The sequence below is a fragment of the Bos grunniens genome, chromosome 4 (assembly GCF_055505025.1).
Source record: "Bos grunniens cultivar Pamir isolate PY7600 chromosome 4, Bosgru_T2T1.0, whole genome shotgun sequence".
Classification (NCBI taxonomy): domain Eukaryota; kingdom Metazoa; phylum Chordata; class Mammalia; order Artiodactyla; family Bovidae; genus Bos; species Bos grunniens.
The window spans coordinates 106,795,103-106,818,140 of record NC_141168.1 but is presented as its reverse complement, the minus strand read 5'-3'; the positions used below and the strand labels follow the sequence as shown (position 1 = coordinate 106,818,140).

Here is a 23,038-nt window from a genome sequence, read left to right as displayed (position 1 = left end):
TTTTCAGTGTTGAGATCCGCAAAAGGTACTTACACAGCCTCCGGCAAGAATTTCTGCTGCCAGTGGGACTGAGCCATCTCTGCGCATAAATTTATCCCTCACAAAATCATTCACCTTGAAGAAAAATATTTAGAAAAGCTGATAAAAAATATAGAGATAGTCATCAAACACACATATACAACTGTACATAAATGTTATTTTTCTTCCAGTGTTTTGGAGTAATCATAAACTGAATAAAAGAATGAGCTTAAGACTTTGCTCTTGATCTCATATATGTCGTTTTTGAAAGCCAGAATATATAGATATGCATTCCTGATGTTTGGGGGAGAATATAAATTAAGATAGGTGGTTTAACAAGCCTAATTCATATATGTCTGCGATTACCATAGCATAGAGAGAGAGACATATTAACAACAGAGACACAATTAAAACATACATTTTATAACTTAAAAACTTTTAGAAGATTTGATTAAAAATCACTTTCAAGTCTTCTAACAGGATTTAATCTCAAACAGCTTCATCACTGAAACACATTTAGCCGAGCAGATCTTTCAGTGTGGTAGAAACTCAGCATCTAAGAAATTTCTCAAGGATTCTCAAAGAACATCAAGAGCATTAATTAATTAAGTACAATATTCTCAAAATGGTGTACACTACAAGCAATTTTAAGGATCAATCAGAAGATTAGCTGTCCCACCAGTCACATCGGAAGATGATGAAAGGAAAATTTCAGCGCCAACACTACGCAGCCCAATCCAGAGGGAAGGTCTAACTCTCCGGGGCTTTATGACCTTAGTGATGACAATGTGATCACTGACCCGTTCCAGAAATCCGAACTAACTACTTACCACCTGTCAGATAGGAGTCGGGCACTGGAGAACCAATCTGATGGAGCACCAACTTCAACCAGAACTCAGATTCCTCAACCTGTTGCTCTGGCAAATGTTACACCTCGAACACAAATTACTTGTGTACTTGAGTGATATGTTCTGGAGTCAGAAAAAAACTGCTTTTGGATTCTAGCTTTCCCACAGATGAACTGTGCAAACGCAGGCAAACACTTCCCGCCGTGGGCCTCATTCTCCATTTCTGTATGCAGTGTGCTCAAGATGAAAGCAACCAGAGGTAAAACGTGAAAGCGCCTAGCACAGTCAGCACTGAAGGACATGCAGCTGCTGCCACTGCCCCTGCTAGGACGGTGATAATCGTGACAACCACCAAAAATCCTGTTCAAATACATTATCACGTTTTCGGATGTTCAGTGTTACCTCGGGGAATAATAAAAAGCTGTGTGTGGTGAGTGCCCTGCATTCAGATCAGTTAGCACCTCCGAGGAAACACAGACCTGCTATTTCACGTTAAGAATCTCTGCTAGATTCCTGAATATGTGCAAACTACCTTCATCAGAAGCATCAAATCAAAAGACTTACTGTAAGTTTTATGGCCTTCTCTGGGGCGACTCCCAGTAACTGTGGCAACAGACCTGAAAAACAACGAAAAGCCGAAGTGTATTAAATAAATTAACATTGACTAAACACATCAGCAGCTCTAAAGAAGGGATCACCATGTAAAAACTGGGGCAGTCTGGGCTGCAATTTTCTGTTCTTACCTTTGATGAGAATACTCGAAACGGACTGTTCAGGTACTAATCTCTGAGAGCCAGGTCTGAGCAAATTTCCTCTCACATTTTAGATCGTTTGCACGTTGGGTAAGTCAACAGTGGTAGTGAATCAGGAAATCTCATTATTCACAAATTTGCTCTTTTCCCTCCCACCTCTTAAATAACTGGACTTCAGTGAATATATCCTTTTTTTAAAATACTTTTCTCATCTCCCCACCCTGCTCCCTCACTGCCCACAGTTCAGCCATTTATACCCTTAGCAACTAGGACTTGGTGACAAGCACCAGACAGACAAGGTTCCTGCTCTGACCAGTCTCAGATGGAAGGAGGGGAGAGGCATTCCTGCAAAGGTGACAGTTACTGGGAAGCAGGCATTTCAGGGAGAGAACACACGGGGCAAAGACAGCAGAGCGGGAACAAGCCCGTTGTGCTCAAACATGAAGGAGCACATCAGTATGCCCTCTTGGATGAGGCGGGCACAGGGAGACACAGCTGGGGCCTGATGCAGGAGCCACACCCAAACCAGGACCCGAGTTTGAGAAACTGTAAGTTAAGAGAGAAGGTTTTCCATCTGGAGAAGAGTGATGCGCTAGCGCATACTGTCAAATGACTGCTCTGGCTCCTGTGGAGACAAGGCATATTGATGTGCATTGATGTGTGTGAGTGTGAGCGTGTGAGTGTATGCGTGCAGAGAAGAGACCGTGAGAAACAACAATCTGACTGCCAGTGCTTGGTTTTTTAGTACTAAAAGACTACCTGGTGGAAATGGAGATGGCTGTAGAGAGTAACAGGACGGGGGTGGAGCGGGAGGAGCTCAGGTCTGAGCACACCAGCGGGAGTGGGGATCAATCAGCACACAGGGCTCCCCAGGTGGTTCAGTGGTAAAGAAGCATGCCTGCCAATACAGGAGATGCAGGTTCAATCCCTGGGTCAGGAAGATCCCCTGGCAAGGGACTGTCAACTCACTCCAGTACTCCCGCATGGGAAATCTCATGGACAGAGGACACTCCAGTCCATGGGGTCTCAGAGTCAGACACGACTGCATGACTAAGCAACAATAAGAATCAAAACACGAGGAGGAGGTGTGGTCTTTGACAGGAAAGGGCCACTTCTAGGAGAGGTGGTTATGACAGCAGTGGCCCTGCCTATCTGAGCTAAAATGATCTTTTCATCTGCTCTAAGAAAATAAAATCAAAGACAGACACTTTTCCTTGGAAACCCAAGGGTCAGAATATATTGTTCCCAGGTCATGCTGCTGTCCTTGGGAGGGGCTTCACGGTGTCATCCTTCACCAGTAAGTTCAATTTCCTAATTCGCTATATAAAAAGCTCTGTTTCCAGCCTCTTTGGAGAGACCAGCTCTGGCCACACCATCTTCTTAAAGGAACAGTCTACAGCCAAAAGTCTCTAGCGCCAGGGCTGTGTGCATCCAGTCTGCAGATGTGTTTTGCTGAGTAGCACAGGTTTGAAACCTAATTTGAGCTTATTTTAAAGATAAATAGGTAGATGTCTGGATGGATGACTGGACTGATGGACTGACTGATTAATGATCTGACAACTCTGGGCTTCCTTCTGACCTTTTAGCAATCTATCTCCCATTGGGGGAGACTCCACCCTTTACACAGGACCCAAGCGTCAATTCAGCAAGGTCCCTACCACGCCCTAATGCCTGCATGGCAATAAGGGCAAGTATTGCTCATCATTTTTCATGCTCTGTTGATATCCTCACACTAGAGGAGACATCTCTCTCTGTGCTTGAGGCTCTGAAAAAAGGGGAGAAACTAAAGAACTAATGAAACCAAGACAGCTTCATGTTTTAGGAAAACTGAAGAAAGTTCATTTCATTGTAAAAATAAATGACAAGGATGCTGATGCCAATCAAAATGTTCTCTAAAAACACAGCTAACACACTGTTTACTGTATGTCAGGGGCCATTTTAAGCCCTTTAGTAACTCATTTAATCCTTACTCCCTGCAGAGAGGAAACTGAGGCGTACAGAGACTGAGTCATTTGTTCTAAGTTGTGCAGATGATAGATACTGAGATTGGGATTCGAGTCTAAGCCCTCTCCCTCAAGAGTCTATGCCTTTAGACAACACCCAACTCTGCTGGATGGCATCACAGACTCAACGAACATGAGTCTGAGCAAGCTCCAGGAGTTGGTGATGGACAGGGAAGCCTGATGTGCTGTAGTCCATGGGGTCACAAAGAGTCAGACATGACTGAGCAACTGAACTAACTCGGTCCTATGTCTAACATATGGAGAGGGAAATGGCAACCCACTCCAGTGTTCTTGCCTGGAGAATCCCAGGAACGGGGTAGCCTGGTGAGCTGCTGTCTATGGGGTCACACGGAGTCGGACACGACTGAAGCGACTTAGCAGCAGCAGCAGCAGAATGCCTAATATGCAAATGTGTATCTGCCCTTCCATATCCAGCCTCATTTGTTCACTTACATAACTAACCTGCCTGGATCCTATAATTATTTGGGTTTGCAACATCTTCTCTAGCCAGCCGCATTGGAGCCTCCAGGGCTACAAGCTGATTGGACAAGGGCAAGGCACCTAAAGGCGAATAACCGATGAGTTCAGCAACCTGGACCTGGCACTACAAGTGGAGCTACGGAGTCCAGAATCCTTCTCCCAGGAGCATGACAGAGTCATCAGAGGTGGCAGTGTTGTTGAGTTGCTAAGTTGTGTCTGACTCTATGACCCCATGGACTGCAATGTGTCAGCCTTCCCTGTCTTTCACTCTTTCCTGGAATTTGCTCAAACTCCATTTGAGTCCAACTCATTGGAGTTTTGTTCAAACTCCAATGTCCATTTGAGTCGAGGATGCCATCCAACCATCTCATCCTCTGTTGCCCCCTTCTCCTCTTGCCCTCAATCTTTCCCAGCATCAGGGTCTTTTCCAATGAGTTGGGTCTTTGCCTCAGGTGGCTAAAGTGTTGGAGTTTCAGCATCAGTCCTTATAATGAATATTCAGGGTTGATTTTCTATAGGATTGACTGGTTTTATCTCCTTGCAGTTCAAGGGACTCTCAAAAGCATCTTCTCTAGCACGACAATTGAATAGCATCAATTCTTCGGTGCTCAGCTTTCTTTATGGTCCAACTCTCACATCCATACATGACCACTGGAGAAAGCACTGCTCTGACTATATGGACCTCTGTCGGCAAAGCGATGTCTCTGCTTTTTAATACTCTGTCTAGGTTTGTCATAGCTTTTCTTCCAAGGAGCATGCATCTTTTAATTTTATGGCTGCAGTCACTGTCCACAGTGACTTTGGAGCCCAAGAAAATAAAATCTGTTATTGTTTCCACGTTTTCCCCTCCTATTTGCCATGAAGTGACAGGACCAGATGCCATGATCCTCATTTTTTGAATGCTGAGTTTTAAGTCAGTCTTTTCACTCTCCTCTTTCACCCTCATCAAGAGGCTTTTTAGTTCCTCAGAGGTGAGGAGCCAGTTAACAGAGGTACAAGCTGAGAAGGTGCCACGTGACACGGGAAAACTGGCCAGTCGAAGCCACGTATGTGCGAACGCCAGAAGGAAGCAGAGACTGTGACAGGAAAGGAAGCGGCCTAGCAGAGAGGAGAAATGTGCCACAAATAGAATACGGACACCAGAGAGAACACACAGGCTGTGGAAGGTGCCCAGATGGAAGAGTCGGCCTTAACCAGCTTCTGGTCCCACTGGGGCCAGATTCCAGTGAGACTCCTGCCCTGGGATCCCTACGAGTGCTTGGTTTTCCTTCTCCCTCATGTGAACTCTTATGGAAAGTTCCCCTATGCTCTTGCTAGCTTGAGTATGGCCATGCTCTTTTTAATCTAAATGAACCGAAACAGCACAGAAAATGTGAATATGGAACCATCTGGGCAAAGCAAGCACTCTTAAGTCAAAGTAAGAATTTCCTCCTCCTGAACTATACTCACTTATTAACCCTTTACTTACACCATGAGATAATATCTATGAGGAAAAAAAGCACTATTATTACTTCATGAAAACACAGCATTCATTTCTACCAGTAAAATTCAGGCATAAGCTATTTAAACTACATCGTAACATTCACAATTTCCATTCTACTCTCTACACTGAGGTCAAGTACGGAAATGTTTAGTTAAATATTTACTGGCTGGATGTATTTTTCTCATCATTAAATTGTACACCCAAACCATGGATGGGTTGATAGCACTGTGATTTGCATGATGATCTCTTGTCTCTATCACTACCCTGTGACAGTCTTTTTAAATCACTAATAAAAAACAGCCCACACAGCCAAATGCCTACAGCGTTAGATACAATCACTTCAGCCAGCCTTTTAAGCGACCGAGATTTGTCTTTCTCACTATAAATTTAGTAATGCCCTGTGAACAGCAGAGACCAAAACAAAACAATAGAGAAAACCCTGCATTTAAGACTAAATATAGGGCGGCAAATATTTATTTGTTCAGCAAACATTTACCAAATGCTGTCTGTGCCTGGGACTGGAAGAAACTAGGTTGAAATAGTAAGATCTGCGGCGTGCCCTGGAGCCGATGTCAGTTTAGAGAAAGAGGGAGACCCAGGTGTCTGTGTGCCAAAGACGGGACACAGCACCTAAAAACAGAGTGCTGGGTGTCACAGCCCTGGGGCGCCAAAGTGCTCTGGGAACACAGTGGAGAGAACCAGCTACTCTGCCTGCAGGGCGGAGCAGGGCATCAGAGAGGAGGAGATCCTGGGCATGATTCTTTAAGGACAAGCGGAGGTTCACTGCAGGAGAGAGACACGAGGAGGATGCAGAGCCAGGCGGCCTAGGCAGAGAGAACGGACTGTGAAAAGGCACCCAAATCTCAAGTTCACGGCACGGGCAGGGCTGGGGCGAGGTCACAGACCTCGTAAACACACAGCGGTAGCAGAGGTAATTCATCGAATCAACAACAGTGGAGATAATGACAGTACGGGGGCACTTACTACATGCCGTACACCACTGTGTGTGCTGTATGGGAAGCAACACACGAAACCCATGCCAGAGGAAGTGAAAGCGTCAGTCGCTCAGTCGTGTCCCACTCTTTGCAACCCCATGGACTGTAGCTCGTCGCCAGGCTCCTCTGTCCGTGGAATTCTCCAGGCAGGAATACTGGAGTGGGCTGCCATTCCCTTCTCCAGGCAATCTTCCTGACCCAGGGATTCAACTCAGGTCTATGGCATCGCAGGCAGATTCCTTACTATCTGAACCACCAGGAAAGCCCCAATATGAAACCCACACCACGGAAAGTGTTAGTCACTCAGTCACGTCCAACTCTTTGCGACCCCATGGACTGTAACCCACTAGACTCCTCTGTTCATGGGATTCTCCAGGCAGGAATACTGGAGTGGGTTGCATGCCCTTTTCCAGGGGATCTTCCCCACTCAGGCACTGAACCCAGGTCTCCTTACCGTCCTTATCTCCAAGCAGATTCCTTACCATCTGAGCCACAAGGAAAGCCGCAATATGAAACCCACACCACAAGTCAGTAGCAAAACTCAGCGCATGTCATTTTTATCCCATCAACAGATGAGGAAACTGAGGCAGACTTCCAGGAGCCAGCCCAGGGTCACTCAGCTGGTATGTGGGGCAGTGGGGTTCAACCCAGGCAGGCTGGCTCTAGGGGGTGCTCCTGAACAAGGACATTGTGCTGTTTCTCTGCAGGCCACATGAAGGGGCTTGGGAAAAAGTCTGGGTGGCTTTTAAAGAGGAAACTTCGAAAAGAAAAAGAGTTCTGGAGGCAGGTGAAGGACAGATGGTAAGGGCAGAGACCCAAGGCAGGAAGAATAATTGGGAGGTTAAGGTAATTTAATATCAGGCCCTGAGTTTCACTGTATAAAATGAGTAACTTAATCCAGTAGAATAAAACCAAAGTACAAATCCATTCCTAAGACCTAGGCCAGATGCTGGCACTCAGGGAGGCACTGGATCAGGATCATTCTTGTGGTGGTGACCTTGGGAATCAAGGGTGGCTGTGGATGGCAATCTGAGAGCCAGCAGACATGTGGGCCTTGACGCCATCAGTCGTGGCCAAACGTCCTCTGGGAGGGGTCCTGATCTGCAGGACAAGGGAAGCCAGAGAGCTGCGGATTTCAACAACCTCCTGATTCCCTGACCTCAGAAAGAGGAAGGGTGATGTGGCTCGGTAATGCCTAAAACAGCCAGTCTGGTGAAGGCGGCTCAACACAATCACACTGAAGTTTAAAGCACATGTATGTCTGACATCTGGATAACTCAGCAGAAAAATCAGGCTTCTAATACAAGATGTTTCTGTTGGATTCTGGAAATTCATTTTAACCATTAGAAACAGAGAATGCATGTGTGTGTTGTTTCTGACTTGTCAAAACAGCAGTCTGTTTTCCAACTGCCTCAAATGAAATTTATTAGTGTGGTTAGTTTTCTAATCTTCTCATTTTAGTTCAGCTCCATCAGCACATGTGGCAATGCTTCCTTGGCAAACTTTACCAGAAGGCTGCTAATGCGAGAAAAGATTTACAGGGTACAATATTAATATAGTATTTTGTCTTCAGATTTCATGGGGTTGAGATATAAATCACACTATCCCCTCGGATCCCCATCCTTTATGCAACTCGATAAGAAAGGACTGAGCAAAAGATGTGGAAGCTAAGCCCACACCAGGAACCTCAACTGCAGGCTTTACAGAGAACCCCCAAAAGGAAGTTTCTGAGAACAGTATGCTGACCAGAGGGCTACTGAGCTGTAGTTTTTACTTAAAAACTTTTTAGAGATATATAATTCCAGAATCTCCAGGTGAGAAGGGACTATGAGAGAAACTCATTAATAACATTGGCATGATTAAAGCTATTTGTTCCCAATGGCTTGGCAACAGAATGAATGGCTTGGAGCACTGGGGCCTTGGAGGCTGACAAACCAGAACCGAGGAATCCTCGGTCTGCCCTGCTTTCATGCTGAGTGATCTTGGGGACGTTATCCTTTGAACTCTTAAGTTCCTCGTTAGTAAACCAAGGATGCTAATTACGACTCACTGGTTTATTATGATAATGGTATGAGTAACTGCATATAAAGAGCCAGACACTGTTCACAGCCTAGACTGTGTATTCCGAAAAGGTCACGTTTCTACCTATCTGTTCATGGCATATTCTTGATTCTCCTCTTGCATCTAAGAGGCAATTCATCCTGAAGAGTGCTCCCAGTCAAGAATGAGGAAAGTATGGGAGCACAGAATTAGGGGAGTGTGACGGGAGTAAAATGCTCTTCCCCGTGGCTATGCCCCCAAGCTTAGAAGCACTGACAGCGTCCAGCAGCACCACGTTCTGTAGCAAAAGTGAGGAAGCAGTACAGACATAACACCACATCTTCAGCTACATCTTCAGCTAAAATAAAATGTCTTAGCTAAGAACTTAAACAGTTTTCAATCTCCGATGATGAGCCACTTTTTGCCATGTAATTTCTCTTGAGGGGCAGAAGAGCCAGGTGATTAACAGCATGGAGTCTGAAGCCAGGCTGTTGGGTTTAAATTCTGACTCTTGTTATTTAGTAGCTGTGCAGTCATGATTCAGTTACGCCCACCTCCCTGAACCTCAGTTTCCACATCTGTAGAATGGGGATAAGCACAGTATGTGCACAGGGCAGTCCTGAAGACGAAACAACACACACAAAAACCTCGGAAGTGTATCAGCACACAGTAAGCACTCTAGATGTGTGTTTTGGTTGTTGTTCTTTATGCTCATCATCATCACCATCCCCCCCCTCCTTCAGGGAAAGTGAAAGTGAAGTCCCTCAGTTGTGTCCGACTCTTTGTGACCCCATGGACACCAGGCTCCTCCGTCCATGGGATTTTCTAGGCAAGAGTACTGGAGTGGGTTGCCATTTCCTTCTCCAGGGAACTTCCCAACCCAGGGATCAAACCCAGGTCTCCCACATTGTAGACAGACGCTTTACCATCTGAGCCACCAGGGAAGTCTGGTGTCCTTCAGAGAAACTGGCTCTAAAAGGCTGAGCAGCGTCTCCCCAGTCCCTCACAACGTGGTGCCTGTGCAGTGGCTGAGCTGAATGTGGCCCCACTCCGCCTCTCAAAACAAGGCTCTCTGCCCCTCAACGCTCACTTTTCCCCTGTTCACCCTAGTGGACTTGCTCCTCCAGCTTCCTTCTCTGGTCTACAAAGGCATTTCTTCCAGCCCATTCTGCATGTTTTTCTGAGTGCCAGCTCACACTGGGCTGGCAGGCTGCATGACTGGGCCCTTTCCCACCGCACAAGAAGGGTGGCTGTGCTGGGGTGGGAACCCATGTCTGCCTCTCAAACGGGAGAAGGCACTGGCCGGCAGAGGCGAACTGCAGGTTACAAGCTGGTGAACAAGTGGGAGTCAGGGCCCAGCTGGGGAACGAGGCTCAGAGAAAGCAGTGGGTCAGGGATTGGACTGACAGTCCAACCACTATAACCATCACATGGCGGGTGTACCAACAGATCACTCTGGACAAGACACGGGGGAGCACAGAGGATGCGGGGCCATGATAAGGGAGAAATCTCATCACATCACTTCTGTATCAGCTCGGACAAAAAACAAATTCCAAAGTGACCAGCCCAACCTGGAGAAAGGTAGCTTAGAGCATGTAAGGTGGGGTGGAAGGCAGGTAGGGCACAGACAGGCTGCAGGGCTGGTAGACGATGTTAATGCAGAAAATACTCCTATTGCTGTGGCCGGAGCCACATCCAGTGCCCTTCTGTTATCTAATTTCAACCCCGAGGCGACCCCTCCAAGGTTAAATTCTTAGCCTCCTGACCTCTGCACGGAGGTCCCTCTACTTGCTCCCATCTTCCCAGAGAGCCTGCCTTGCTTTCAACATCAGATTAACCTTTATTCTGGAGCTATCAGCGCCCTGCACACCCTGCCTCACGGCTTTTATTCCTGCTCCTATTTCCATGGCCTTCTCTCTTCACTTGTTCAAGCTTTCTTCCCTCCTCCCTTCCCCTGTGTCTGTCTGTTTTTGATTCATACAGCCCCCAGGCATGAGGCATCCCCCCAACCCCCACCAACTACACTATCCCCTTTCATGGCCCTTCGTGCAATCCAGTTTTCCACCGGCTCTCAGGGTGTCACCCCAAGGTAAGTGTATGGTGTATGGTATAGCAGGGCGCGTGGCAGATATTAAGATTTAAATGCTTGCTTATCTGGGTTAGATGCTTTTGTTCAAAATGTCAAGAATCATCTGCTATTTTAGCTATGGCTCGGGATGGCTTTGGGAGACTGAGTGTTAAAGCACAGAAGGATGATATTGTCATGGTCTAGAAAAGCATGGTTCCTGTGAGTCCTCCTTGGGAACTTCCTAGAAGATCATTGGGAAGAAGAACCATATACCTTTTTTCCCCGAGTTTTTCACTCTGGTATATAGCAACTTTTGGGGTCCTGGTTATCTTTTTTTCTATCTAAACTTCCTGGGTGCTGAGATTTTGTCTATTGCCTTTGTCATTGCCCTCAGCAATGGCAATGAAAAGTGAAAGTTTTAGTTGCTCAGTCTTGTCCGACTCTTAAGGACCCCATGGACTGTAGCCTGCCAGGCTCCTCTGACAACGGAATTCTTCAGGCAAGAATACTGGAGTGGGTAGCCATTCCCTTCTCCAGGAGATCTTTCCAACTCAAGGATCGAACCTGGGTTTCCTGCATCGCAGGCAGATTCTTTACCATCTGAGCCACCAGGGAAGCCCTAGTAAAGGCCGTAGCTAGCTATAAATGATCATCCTTGAGGCCTGGAACTAATTTGTTCGCTAATTAATCTTTTCTTCGCCAGGCTCTGCCTAGTTTCCTCTTTCCCAATTTTCTAAGCTCCTCACTGTTCTCCATCAGGCCCTCTCCAGCCTCTGACGATCCACTCCCATCCACCCCAGTTGCGAGTTGCCATCACCTCAGTTTCCCCTTTGAAAGCTCTGTGCTCATGGTAGACTTCTGGAGATTTGATTACCCAGCTCAGGAACTGTCCAAGCTTTCTGTTCATTTTTGTTTGATTTCCTACAACCAAATATCTGCTTTTTGATCTAGTCACAACTTATCACCCTAAATGAAAACGTGCAGAAACTGGCCAAGAAAATAAGGAGCAGAACAAGCCATTCTGCACTCATGAGAAGTGCTGGTAGACACGGATGGACACTATGACTCAGCACAGTGCACAGATTCACTGTGGTTTGTGCCAAGACGCCTGCCTTCTTGTAGGACCTCCAATTGCTTTATTTTGGTGTTGGGATTTTTGGACTTATTTTTATCCACAAGGATTAAAGAAGGGATCCCACTGTGGATCCATATAATTTGGAGCCTCCCCTCTATAGAACCACAAGCCACACCCAGGAGACCTAGCTTAAACTAGCTGTCCAACAACACCTCCTTCTAGAATGCAAGCATATCAAAAACTTCCTGAGATATCACCACAACATCCTCTAGATGTCACCTTGAGAACATTCCAGGATGGAAGATGACTGCTTTTGCAGCACACAGACAACCTGAAATAGATACATTTAAAACTCTGCAAGCCTGGTCCATGGGCTGATTAAAAAACATCCTCTTTTTTTTTTTTTTCCCTTGCTAATTGCCTTAAAGACTAAGTAGTATTCCAAATTAAGTTTAAATCATAAAATTATCTAATTTCCTTTTCTGGCAGATTTTCCTCTTTTCCCCGGCAAAAGCAGAAGTAAAAACTAAAACCTTCCTTTAAGAAGTATTTTTCCTAAATCCATCCTTTTCCCCATGGTCTTCCCGCCCCAAAACATTTTCCAATTTCTAAGGGTACTCATCTCATTACTTGAAGCATCTGAGGGAGGAGAGTGTGGCAAAAATTTAAAGGCAGAAATTAGTTATCCCTGGAACGTTAAGAGCATTTAATTATGGATGATCACCCAATCAATCGTTTCTCTTTAATAAGCCAAGTCTACAGCCGGCCAATAACTGATTCATCTGGTCATGCGGTTCATTCAAATCAAATGAGCTGTCAGGTAATTCATTAAGGATTTTAAACACCTCGGTGCATTAAATCAATCTGCAGACTGGGGAGGAAACAGAGGAAGACTTTTACAAGTGACTTCAGGGAGATGTGGATTATCTTGGGTGTTATTTCCTGTGATACAGATACACTTAGCCTAGGGGGCCTGAATTTCAAAAAACACAGGCCTAGAAAAATCAATTAATTTTCCTGTAAAGAAAAGTAAAGTAGTCTGTATTACAGAGAATGGTTGCAGGGTCAGTCTCATAGGATTTCTAAGGGGATCTTTTGTAACCACCAAACTTACCCAAAGTTAAGAGACTCTGATGGACAAAGAAGCCGGGAAGTGCACAGAAATATGGGGAGAGGACCTCACCAACTCACAACACTAGAAGCCCTTGGACTCAGCATCCATGGAGGACAACACGAACAGTCCCCAGAGCTGCGTTATCAGTAGCCTCCCTGATTATGATCGGATAACTTCCAGGACCGTGAGCCATGCTGGCAACTGCCAGAGAAAGCACAGAGGAAAACAACTCGTGCTGAAAGCGTTCTTTAAAAATAACAATCACTTGTGGAGTTCCATGAGAACTACTTCTAAATACAAAACAGCTCCCTTTAGAATCCTGTGTTCTCACTGTAAGAAGGAAAAAGAGAGAGATGCTATATACTTTTTCTCCAAATATACACAAAGCTAATTTTAAAATAGGGGAGAGAACTTACTTCTGCAATATCCCCAAATTATCCTCCTCAGGAAATATTAGCAATTATATATGTCCTGATGCAGAAAAATTACATGTTAAGCAAAATTCCACAACAGGAAAAAATAGGCTCAATATTTTGAAACATGTTTATAAATTAGAGATGTACTCTGCCACCTTTTCAAGTATTGCTAGGTAGAGTGTGCACAGGAGCATTTCTAAATTCTCAGAATTAAAATTTAACTGTTTTCCCCTGGAATATTAAATTTTTAAACAATCAAATTACATTGAATAGGAAATTTATAGTCAAAGAATCACATGTGGGTGATTATAGCTTGACTTTGTATACAAAAGTTAGAATACGGATTCTCAGAAATAGTTGGGGTTTTTCTGTTTCTATTACCATTTTTTTGCTGGTAATGACAGTTTCCCATTTTCATCTGATCCGTCTCTTATTCAATGATAAGCATTTGCAAATATGCAGTTACATCTAATTATTAATCAATGATTATGTGCAAGGCACAAAAGGGAATTAGTCCCCAGCCAATCAAGAATAGGAATAATTCATTTATGAAGATTATAAACACTTTTTCAAAAACACTGCCAATCACCTCTTTGCTCTCAAGATCCAAATTACAAAACAGAAACTAAAAAAGTTTTACAGTACATCTTTTGTTCTAAAATTATCAACTAGAAGAGGTAAGAAGTCAGGGAGAAATGAACATAGGTGACTCCCAGCATTCCTCATCTTGTATTCACACTCTACTCATCACTTCTGACAAGAGCACCCCTTAGGGATCAGACACCCCACACAGGTTAGGTAAATGGCTCTTTCTAACCAGGAAAACGAGGAGGAGTCGCCTCTTTGGTGTTCAAAGGGAGTCTCCATGTCTATCTAGTAGGCGGACACAGCCCCCTTCCCTGAGGAGTTAAAACCAGTTCCTCCAGTCTCTCCGATGTAACTGAAACAGCATGAGGTTTATGGGATGGCCCAGAGCATCTCAGAACTCAGGTACACTTCAAGCTGTTTTGTCCATGGGGTCAAAAGGACAGGTCAAGGAAGGAATTCCAGGTGCTACCAAGAATCAGGAGCCACCAGGTGTGGTCAGCGAGGAAAGAGAAGGGACTCAAAATTCAAGTGAACCAGGTCAACACGTTAAGGGCATTCACAGGACAGAAATTATTTCCTCACAATTCTAAGGCACCCTTGACGTTTAACCCAGTACCAAGGGAAGCCCACAGACTAGCGTTGTCCAGCTTGAGGTTCAAAACTGTCCCCGCAGAAAACAACCCATGTGAACAGGTAAAGTGGTCGCCTTTGCTTGAATCACTCAGTGCAAAGCAGGAACTGCGACATTAACCTTGTACTACTTGGGGGGACTTTTCATTTGCAAGGCTTGTTGTCACTAGGAGGGGGAAGTATTTCAGATGGAAGGCAGTGACCCTGTAGGGGTCATCATCAATCACCTGGGGTCAAAGACCTTCCCAATTGTGAGAAGAGGCAGGGGGTGAGGGAAAGAGGGCAGAGAAAGATCAAAAGGCCTTTGATGGAGGTTATCTACCTGCACCAAAGAACCTGCAAAACGGAGCTTCTCTGGAGTTTGAAACCCCCTCATTTCTAAGGTGAGAGATTTTAAGAGGGGTCTTTGTTGTTGATTTTTTTTTTTTTTTAACTTGGGTGCTTAAGAAGAAGACTGAAGTCAGCAGATGGCAGAAGAGGCCTAGCGGCACAGGCTTACACAGCTGCCAGTTTCCGGGTCTGTCTCTGAAAGTATTAAATACCATTTTCTTCTTCGAGAGCAAGTACTGGTTGGGTAAGGGAGGGACCGCCCCCCCTACCCCCCCCACCCCCCCCCACACACACACCTTGCATCTGCCAAACGGCAACGTGGCTCCGCTGAAACTGTCTCACAACACTGGATTTTAGCTGAGGCAGATACCTTTACTTCTTTTCTCTTTATGCAAAGCAATCACAGACGGAGGGGCTGGGAAGTTAAGTCATGGCTTTTAGGCCAGTGGTCAAGCAGTCAGTGTCTGTGGGGTCCTTTGTGATGATCCTTTTGATCACATACTTCTTGTTACTTTTCTTGTTGCTTAAATGAGCCTCAGATGTTGAAAGGAACAGCTGGATAGAGGAGGAGTACCTGGCTAGAGTGGCATGTGAATCAACTCCGCTGGGGACAGAGTCTGAGGAAGGGAAAGTGGCAGCTTTAACTCAGAAAAAGACACTGAATGATGGCCCAGGGGCTAAGACTCCGGGGTCCCAGCGCAGGGGGTCCCGGTTGGATCCCACATGCCACAACTAAGCCCAGGCACAGCCAAGTGAATAAACAAATATTTGAGGTGTGGGGGGGTGGCACTTCCCAGGTGGTGCTAGTGGTAAAGAACTTGCCTGCTGAAGCAGGAGACAAAAAAGACGCAGGTTTGATCCCTGAGTCAGGAAGCTCCCGTGGAGAAGGGCACAACAACCCATTCCAGTGTTCTTGCCTGGAGAACCCCAAGGACAGATGAGCCTGGTAGGCTACAGTCCATAGGGTCACAAAGAGTAGGACACACGATTGAAGTGACTGAGCACACACACTGCAGGTCCAGGGGTTAAGAACCCACCTTCCAATGTAGGGGATGCAGGTTCGATCCCTGGTCAGGGAACTAAGATCCCACGCGTTTAAGGGCAACTAAGCCTGAATGCTACAACTAGAGAGCCTACACTCTATAATGAAAAATTTTTAATATAAAAAAAAAAAATACAGTGAAGGAAGGAGGGCTGCACTGAACCCCTGGTTAGAGGCTTGATGGACGATTTTGTGGAATATTCAAGGAGAATCATTGTCCCAAGTAAGCTCTGTCCTATCCCCCAGCTGCCTTTCCCTGTTAACTGGTGAGTAGAGTTATTTCAAGAACACAAACAATATGAGTCTTTTAAAAACTTACTGGACATGTTTATAAAAATAATTATTTTTAAGAAACAAAACATACTGCAGAGCAATATAAATGGCTTTCAGATTATGGGCTGTTTTGATTCGCCATGCCCTAGAGCCTCCAGCCTACACCCATCAGCATGGATAATTGAGAATCTGCTGTATTTCCATTTTAACACAGTCTCTCTAATACATTTCAGGCATTCAGATGGAAAAACCAAACCTCTGACTACTATTTTACCTTTCATGAATTTAGCACATGGCACTAACCTCTATACAGTCCAAAGAAGCCTTCATAGCGCAGCACTTTCTTAAAACAGTCAAAGCTGTTTTTATACATAAGCTCTCCTACGAAAGAGCCGGTTGATCGTTGGTTCTGCATTCGAGTTTTTACCAGATCAATAGGATACACCGCAGTGGCTCCAACAGCTACAATCAAATAATACCAATAATTCAGAAGAAATTAAGGTCACAGGAAAGAAGGAGGTGGTCAAAGATAAGATTGCTGAAATAAAGAAACTGTGCACATGTAAATTTTAAAATGAACTTTCTACATCCTTAATAAACCACAGTGGCTTTCACTCAAGGGTCTCCTGATAAAAGGATACCACTGAGTTCAAATTTTAAAAAGCAGATCACTACAGCCTAGCCTCATTACTAACCAATATCTAGAAGCCCATCTGCAGACAGATGTGAAGAAAAAGTTACTTCTAAGTCCCTGATCAAATGCAGGGTACGAAGAAAAATTTCCCTTTGCTATTACCCCATCACATAGATACAGATTTGGTAACTAGCTTGGGAAAAGACCAGAGAAGGTTTTTTCCTTCGATATTTCAAAGTGGAAAAAAAATCAGAGGAAAAAGAAGAATAACAATGAACAATTTGCACTCATCCATGACTCACCTCCAGCAATAGAACCGAGACCAAACCTGTAGGCTGACTCTGCAATCTGCAGGAGAATTGGTCGAGATGAATCAACTGATGCCTTCTTCTTTGCGTACACAGGAATTGCAGAGTGGGAAGACAGGAGACGGAAAGGAAATAAAAAAAAAATGAGCATGTTATTTTATTTTTAAATTACAACTGCATTCTTAAACTCACGATACGGCTAAAATGTCAAAGAGGAAGAAGGTATGGTTAGATTTTTGTAAATTCAATAAAAAGTAATTATTGCCGTCAATTTTTAAAATCAAGTTTAAATGAAAGACACTACTGTGTCCCCCAAAATGTTATGAATATGAACTCATCTTCAAATGTTCAATCCTCATTAGTGATCAAAGAGAAATAAATTTAAAACCATTAATGAAACATCATTCTTCAACAAATTGTCAAACTGGTAAGTTTGGGGAGTTTTGTCTGTTTTTAATGGCATGCCCAACCTGGCAGAAGATGACAAAAAACAGGGCTTCTCAAATCTGCCATTTAATCAAGTATACACTGAAGGGAAATTTGGCAATACACACTCAACGCTTAAAATGTACAAATGCTTAAATTGACCCTGCAATTCTACTTCTAAAAAGTTAGGCTAGAAAATAATCATCTATATAAACAAGGATCAAGCCACAATAATAATAAAAAGCAGTACTGTTTTAAAAAAAAAATTTAAAAAGCAGTACCATTTTAAGAGCAAAACCTCTGAGAATACCCAAAGGTCCAATAACAGAGGACTGGTTAAAAATAATGCTATAGCTCTAAAACAAAATTGCATGCCATTAAAAAACAATACTGTGAAAAATATTCAATGCTCAGAAAAAGTGTGCATCCAGGATTATAAAGAAAAAGCAGGCTAAAACCAATATGGTGCGTAGACAGGTATTTATTATCTATTTCTGTCTACCTTTTAAACTGCTTGAAATGTTTCATGATTATCTTTTAAAACCAGTGTTGAAGACTGTGTGTGAATATGCTGTGCTTTTCATTAAAATTATTTTGGTGTATATATGCATATGAAAATAACACTAGTGTGCCAGCTGCCACATCACCCAGATATACTCAATTATTTATAGTGGCTACTACTAAGTGGTTATATTACAGGTGATTTGATATTTTCTCTTTTTTGTCCATCTCTTCTAAATTCATACTTCGGGCCAGTCAGTTACTGTATTATTATTAGTGTTCTTTTGACCTACTATTCTTATGGTGTTTTTGATGTCAGAAAGTTTTAGAGTATTTCACGCCTCTGTCTACATAAATAAAACAGTAATTTTATGTCACACAGAGCTGTCACATGAGGGTGGCATATAGTTAGTGCTTAATAAATACCTGTTGAGTGAATAAATACATTCAATAAAATTTGTTTTTTCATAAGCCATGATAATTAAGATTGGTGAACAATGAAAATAATTACCCACCCCAACTATCAACCCACTGAATTTTAGCTGCTGTTAGTGGAGCACAATTCTAATACAATGAGATAATTTGGAATCTCCTTCAAAATGAACTGAAAATAGCTTTATGCAGCAATATGCATTTTTAAGAAAGTAAAACATTTCTTCTGCAAATGCCATGGGTGCTTCCAAGGGTATCCCCATAAAGATGGATGACTTCCATCTATACCTGTTATGCACAGTAACTTCATTTTGACAGATGCGCCGGTAAGAAAGGCACTGCTTTATGTACACAGATATAAGCTGGCAATACGAAAAAAGGTTCTGGCATCAAAACAGTGAGTGAAAATACTTTGCAAACAATGGGTTGATACCTACCACTAACACTAATTCATCTAAAGACAGACAAAACCCCAGACTTTCAGATAACTTTTCTGAAGCTAGAAATGTACCATCCTCACAAAACGAATACTAGAAAGATTCCTCTTCCCACACTCCTCTCTAGCGGAGAAGAGTTAGCCCCCTAGCCTGGCAGGCGGGTGACCTCTGTTGCTTGCATCTGCCAATGTTGTCAGGCCCGCCAGGGTTCACATAAGTAAAGAATATTCCAGGCAAGGCCCCAGTGAATTGCTCTGAACCTCCAAGCAGCAGCCAATCATTTCCTGCTGTAAACCTCATCAGTCTCATCGAACCCTTTCATGGACAGGATCAATAAGCACCCCCCATCAGAAACTTGCTAAAGCTGCAGAGGGCATAGAGGAGAAATTGTGGGGTACCACTGTCACAGGAGAACAGAAGGAATCTTTTTTTTTTTGTAATTCTCTGCTTTTTCTTAATCCCCCAATTTCTACAGGAGCTAGTAGCACAGAGGCAAAGAGATAATCAACTGGTAAGTGGTGTTTAAAAATCATAGGGAGGGGAGAGCGGGGCTGTGTCCCCCTCTCCATGTGATTCCACATTCCTCTCTCTTGCACTCGGGGAAATCGGCTTCCTCTTTTAACAGCGACCAGCTGGTTTTCCAGAGGTGCCTAGCGAGGGTTTGCTGAGCGCACGCCCACCACGCTGCACACAGACCCCGCCGCTGCCATCGGGTGGGAAAGAGCTGAAAGGAGGGCGTCCTGGCTCCAGGCCTGCCCGTCCTAAAAATGCAGCCCGCATCAACCCATTGTGGTCAAACTGGCGTCTCAGTACAGACCCGGAGCTCCCAGCCAAAAACTGTTAAGTCTCACAGGATTCAGAGATGGCTTTGCCTTAAAGGAGGTATTTTTCTGAAACGACGACGCTCGTCTATGAGGGGATTTATTTTACAAACATCGTGGAAGCACAACAGACGCTCTGAAGGCTTTTATTCTCTAATCCCAATCTATAGAAAGTCGAGCAAGAGTTAAGCGTAAGGAGGTCCCAAGTCTTAGGTTTCTGACTCCCACAACTTCAAGAGATTGGTTTCTGTTAACCATAAAATAAAATTTAGCATTCCTCAAATTGTTTCCACATAACTTATGAATCCTTTCACAAAGAAAATAGGTCTAAAAGCCTTCAAACTATGACTCCAGACTAAACAAAATTATCTCATTTTGATATTCAGAAAAACGGCAGGCATGGCAGTCAGGCGGTGCCCTGATGGAGCTCCTCTCTTCGAGGCAGAGCCGGCCCTCGTCTCTCGACATGATGCTGGGACGTGACACCCAAAGCAGTCTGTGGCCCCAGCTCTGCCAGCCTGAGGCTGAGGGAAGGAGGAAAGATCTTCCTCCTCTTTGGGGAGGGTGAGGCTTCCCATGCAGCTAAGAAATCACCCCATCTTCTGCAGAACAGAGCAAATGCCAGTTATCTGCTACTTAGAACATTTCTAAGTAAGTACTCTTTCCAGCCTTTTGAAATGGTCTGGTTTTCTTTTTTGTTGCAAAACAGAGAAACAGTAGGTCAGGAACCAGTGCTGAAAAGGCAACTGCAAGTGAAAAGGGGCTGTGGGGCCTTATCAAGGCAACACCAGGAAGCATGTGTGACCCTTCTGCCCACCTGCCTCTGGGCTTCAGCCAAGTTGAAGGGCAGAGTCCCCTCCTCCAGAGGAGCAATCCGTTCGATGTCGGCCAAGGTCATGCGTCTAGAAAGAAAAGCAAACGTAAGCAACAACAAAACAAACTAAAATTTAAGGTATGGAATTGTGAAATGTTCCTCTTCTCGTTTCCCACCTTTCAGAGTCATCTTTAATTTGGTTTCTTTTTCTCCAGGATTGCTGCCCTCCCCCTACTCCCACCTCCCAACCTCCCTTTATTAAGCTAATTAAAAGAAAAAAAGGCCAACTTACCCCCGTGGCTCATATAAATCTGCTAACTGAAACAAGATGTCAACTTCCATGGGTGTAACCTGACCAAATTTCTGAGCTGCCAGAACAAACTCCTCTGTATGGAAAAAGAGTTAAAAGGGAAAGATTCAAGAAGGAATAGCCACTAAATGCAGCATTAACTCAAGGCACTGGAATGAGCGAACATCACCAAACTTTATTATTAACAGTCACAGAATTCAAGTCAATCCAAATGGGGTAAGAACTCTTTCATTCATCTGGAAAGAGTGTGCAGAATGCTTGCTCGAATAGTGACTTTAAAAGGTTGGTGTCACCTGAAGGCTTTGAATAAATGACACAGGAAGCCATTCAGATTGTAAGTCAGGGAAAACCAGGAAGGAGATATGGAATTCCATACACATAGGTCCCAGGATATAATATTAATGAAGCTGTGGAATTCCAAAGGGAATTCTTGTTTTTTAAAAAAAAAAAATCCCATTAAAATGCTGATATCTTGATCAAAGATTATCGATCAGCACACACTGTCAGCAGTATAATTTTAAGAATTCCTTGTGTACTTTCGAAGGTCATTTGAGAGGATGTCAATTCAGTTTAGGTTTCATTAAGATTTGAAAATATTTAAGAAACTTTGGGGGCTTCCCAGATGGCACTCGTGATAAAGAACCCGCTTACCAATGCAGGCAACCTCAAGAGACATGGCTTTGATCCCTGGGTAGGAAGGATCCCCTGGAGGAGGAAACAGCAACCCACTCCAGTATTCCTGCCTGGAGAATCCCATGGACAGAGGAGCCTGGTGGGCTATGGCCCATAGCATTACAGAGTGGGACACGACTGAAGAGGCTTAGCGCACACACGAGAAACTTTACATGGGTCCCTCATTCAAAGACAGCCTTGGATTTATTTAAAATGTGCTGAAAATTGTTTCATTTGTTTCAGAGTGGAAAACACACAAGTACCAAATGGTTAATATGTGTCAATGAGACAGAAAACTAGGGACAGAAAACTCTGTAACATGAACTTTTGGTTGTCTTCTTCCCTCTAATACTACTTCACCAAGACACTTGCAGGCAAGAATCCAGATTTAGTCGCACTCACCCTTAGTCACCTCTACATCTTTCCTGTTGCCAGCCAGAGTGCTGTAGATCTTTCTAATGAGTTCCATGTTGTTCAGGAGCGAGTTAAATCCATTAAAATAGGAGAAACTAACTTGATGGGATGTGGTACCTCCAGCAGCCTCAAGTAAGTTGAAAATAAGAGGGGGGGAGAAGAAAAATAAACAAAGGATTTATAGAATGAAGAAGATTCAGAAGTACGTATATCAAATGCTAGTTTTGGAAGTAATCAAAAAAGCATGTATAGCAAAAAGTGGCCAGAAGTATTTTTCTTTCATATTAAAAGAAAAAAAAAAGCTATAAATGATTTTTAGAAGTAACTGCAACTAATCATGACCAGAACTTGTACTCTCCACACACAGGTCCTAGAAAACTAAATAAATACACATGTAGGATTATAACAACAGGACCAGTAGTAATTTACAGAGTTCAAATTTCCATTGGAAATGTTTTATAAGTTTGTTTATTTCATCTAATGAGCAATTCTTAAAAGCTTAGACATGCAAAACTGTATTATACACATGCCCACATGTGTATACTTATGCATGCAAAACTATTATACCAACACAACATGCTATGAGAAGTGGTTAATCTAACATTAATATTATGATTTGTCAAGTTACTTATAAGTAGTAATAAATAATCATTTAAGTACATACTTTGTATTGGTCGGATTTCCAGCAAACAAGCACATTATGATAAAATTATGAGATGTCATATGCTTTGATGGGGGTTAAGACTGGCCAGGACTCTTGATAATCAGAATTTGTAAGAAACCATATTTCTTCACAGGGATAAGGGAAACAGACAGCATGTCCATTATAAATGGAACTTCAGTTTGGGGTTTCAAATTCTATCCTTCCCTAACAAGGCAAAATATTTTTATTAGGAAAGCACTTCTTTATAAGGTAACAACCACATAAATCTTCACTTCATAAACGTTTGAAATAGCTGACATGAGAGTTTAGCTTGGGCTAGGGAAGGGAAGGACCAAGAGAAGGAGCCAGCGTGCCAGAGTGGGAAGGCCTTATCAGAACACCATTATCTTCAAAAAGAGGGACCAGTGAAAATAAAGAGGAAAAAGGAAAAGCTACTCTGAGTTCTCACTT

The 23,038-nt window shown here is 43.6% G+C and overlaps 1 protein-coding gene across 16 annotated transcripts in view; it reads right to left on the bottom strand.

Moving 5' to 3' along the window:
* The window catches only part of SLC25A13 (solute carrier family 25 member 13), a 272,518-nt gene that overhangs the window by 68,100 nt on the left and 181,380 nt on the right, over window positions 1–23,038 (bottom strand). For 8 of the 16 annotated variants that reach the window (XM_086397737.1, XM_086397739.1, XM_086397734.1 and 5 more), the window contains 7 exons: window positions 21,913–22,051; window positions 20,821–20,914; window positions 20,532–20,616; window positions 17,092–17,179; window positions 16,459–16,617; window positions 1,431–1,483; window positions 34–114 (listed from right to left, as the gene is read on the bottom strand). In XM_086397737.1, the coding sequence (XP_086253863.1) occupies window positions 34–114; window positions 1,431–1,483; window positions 16,459–16,617; window positions 17,092–17,179; window positions 20,532–20,616; window positions 20,821–20,914; window positions 21,913–22,051 (699 nt within the window). The remainder of the gene's footprint in view (window positions 1–33; window positions 115–1,430; window positions 1,484–16,458; window positions 16,618–17,091; window positions 17,180–20,531; window positions 20,617–20,820; window positions 20,915–21,912; window positions 22,052–23,038) is intronic. The other 8 variants (XM_086397738.1, XM_086397743.1, XM_086397735.1 and 5 more) reach the window with 1 other exon arrangement.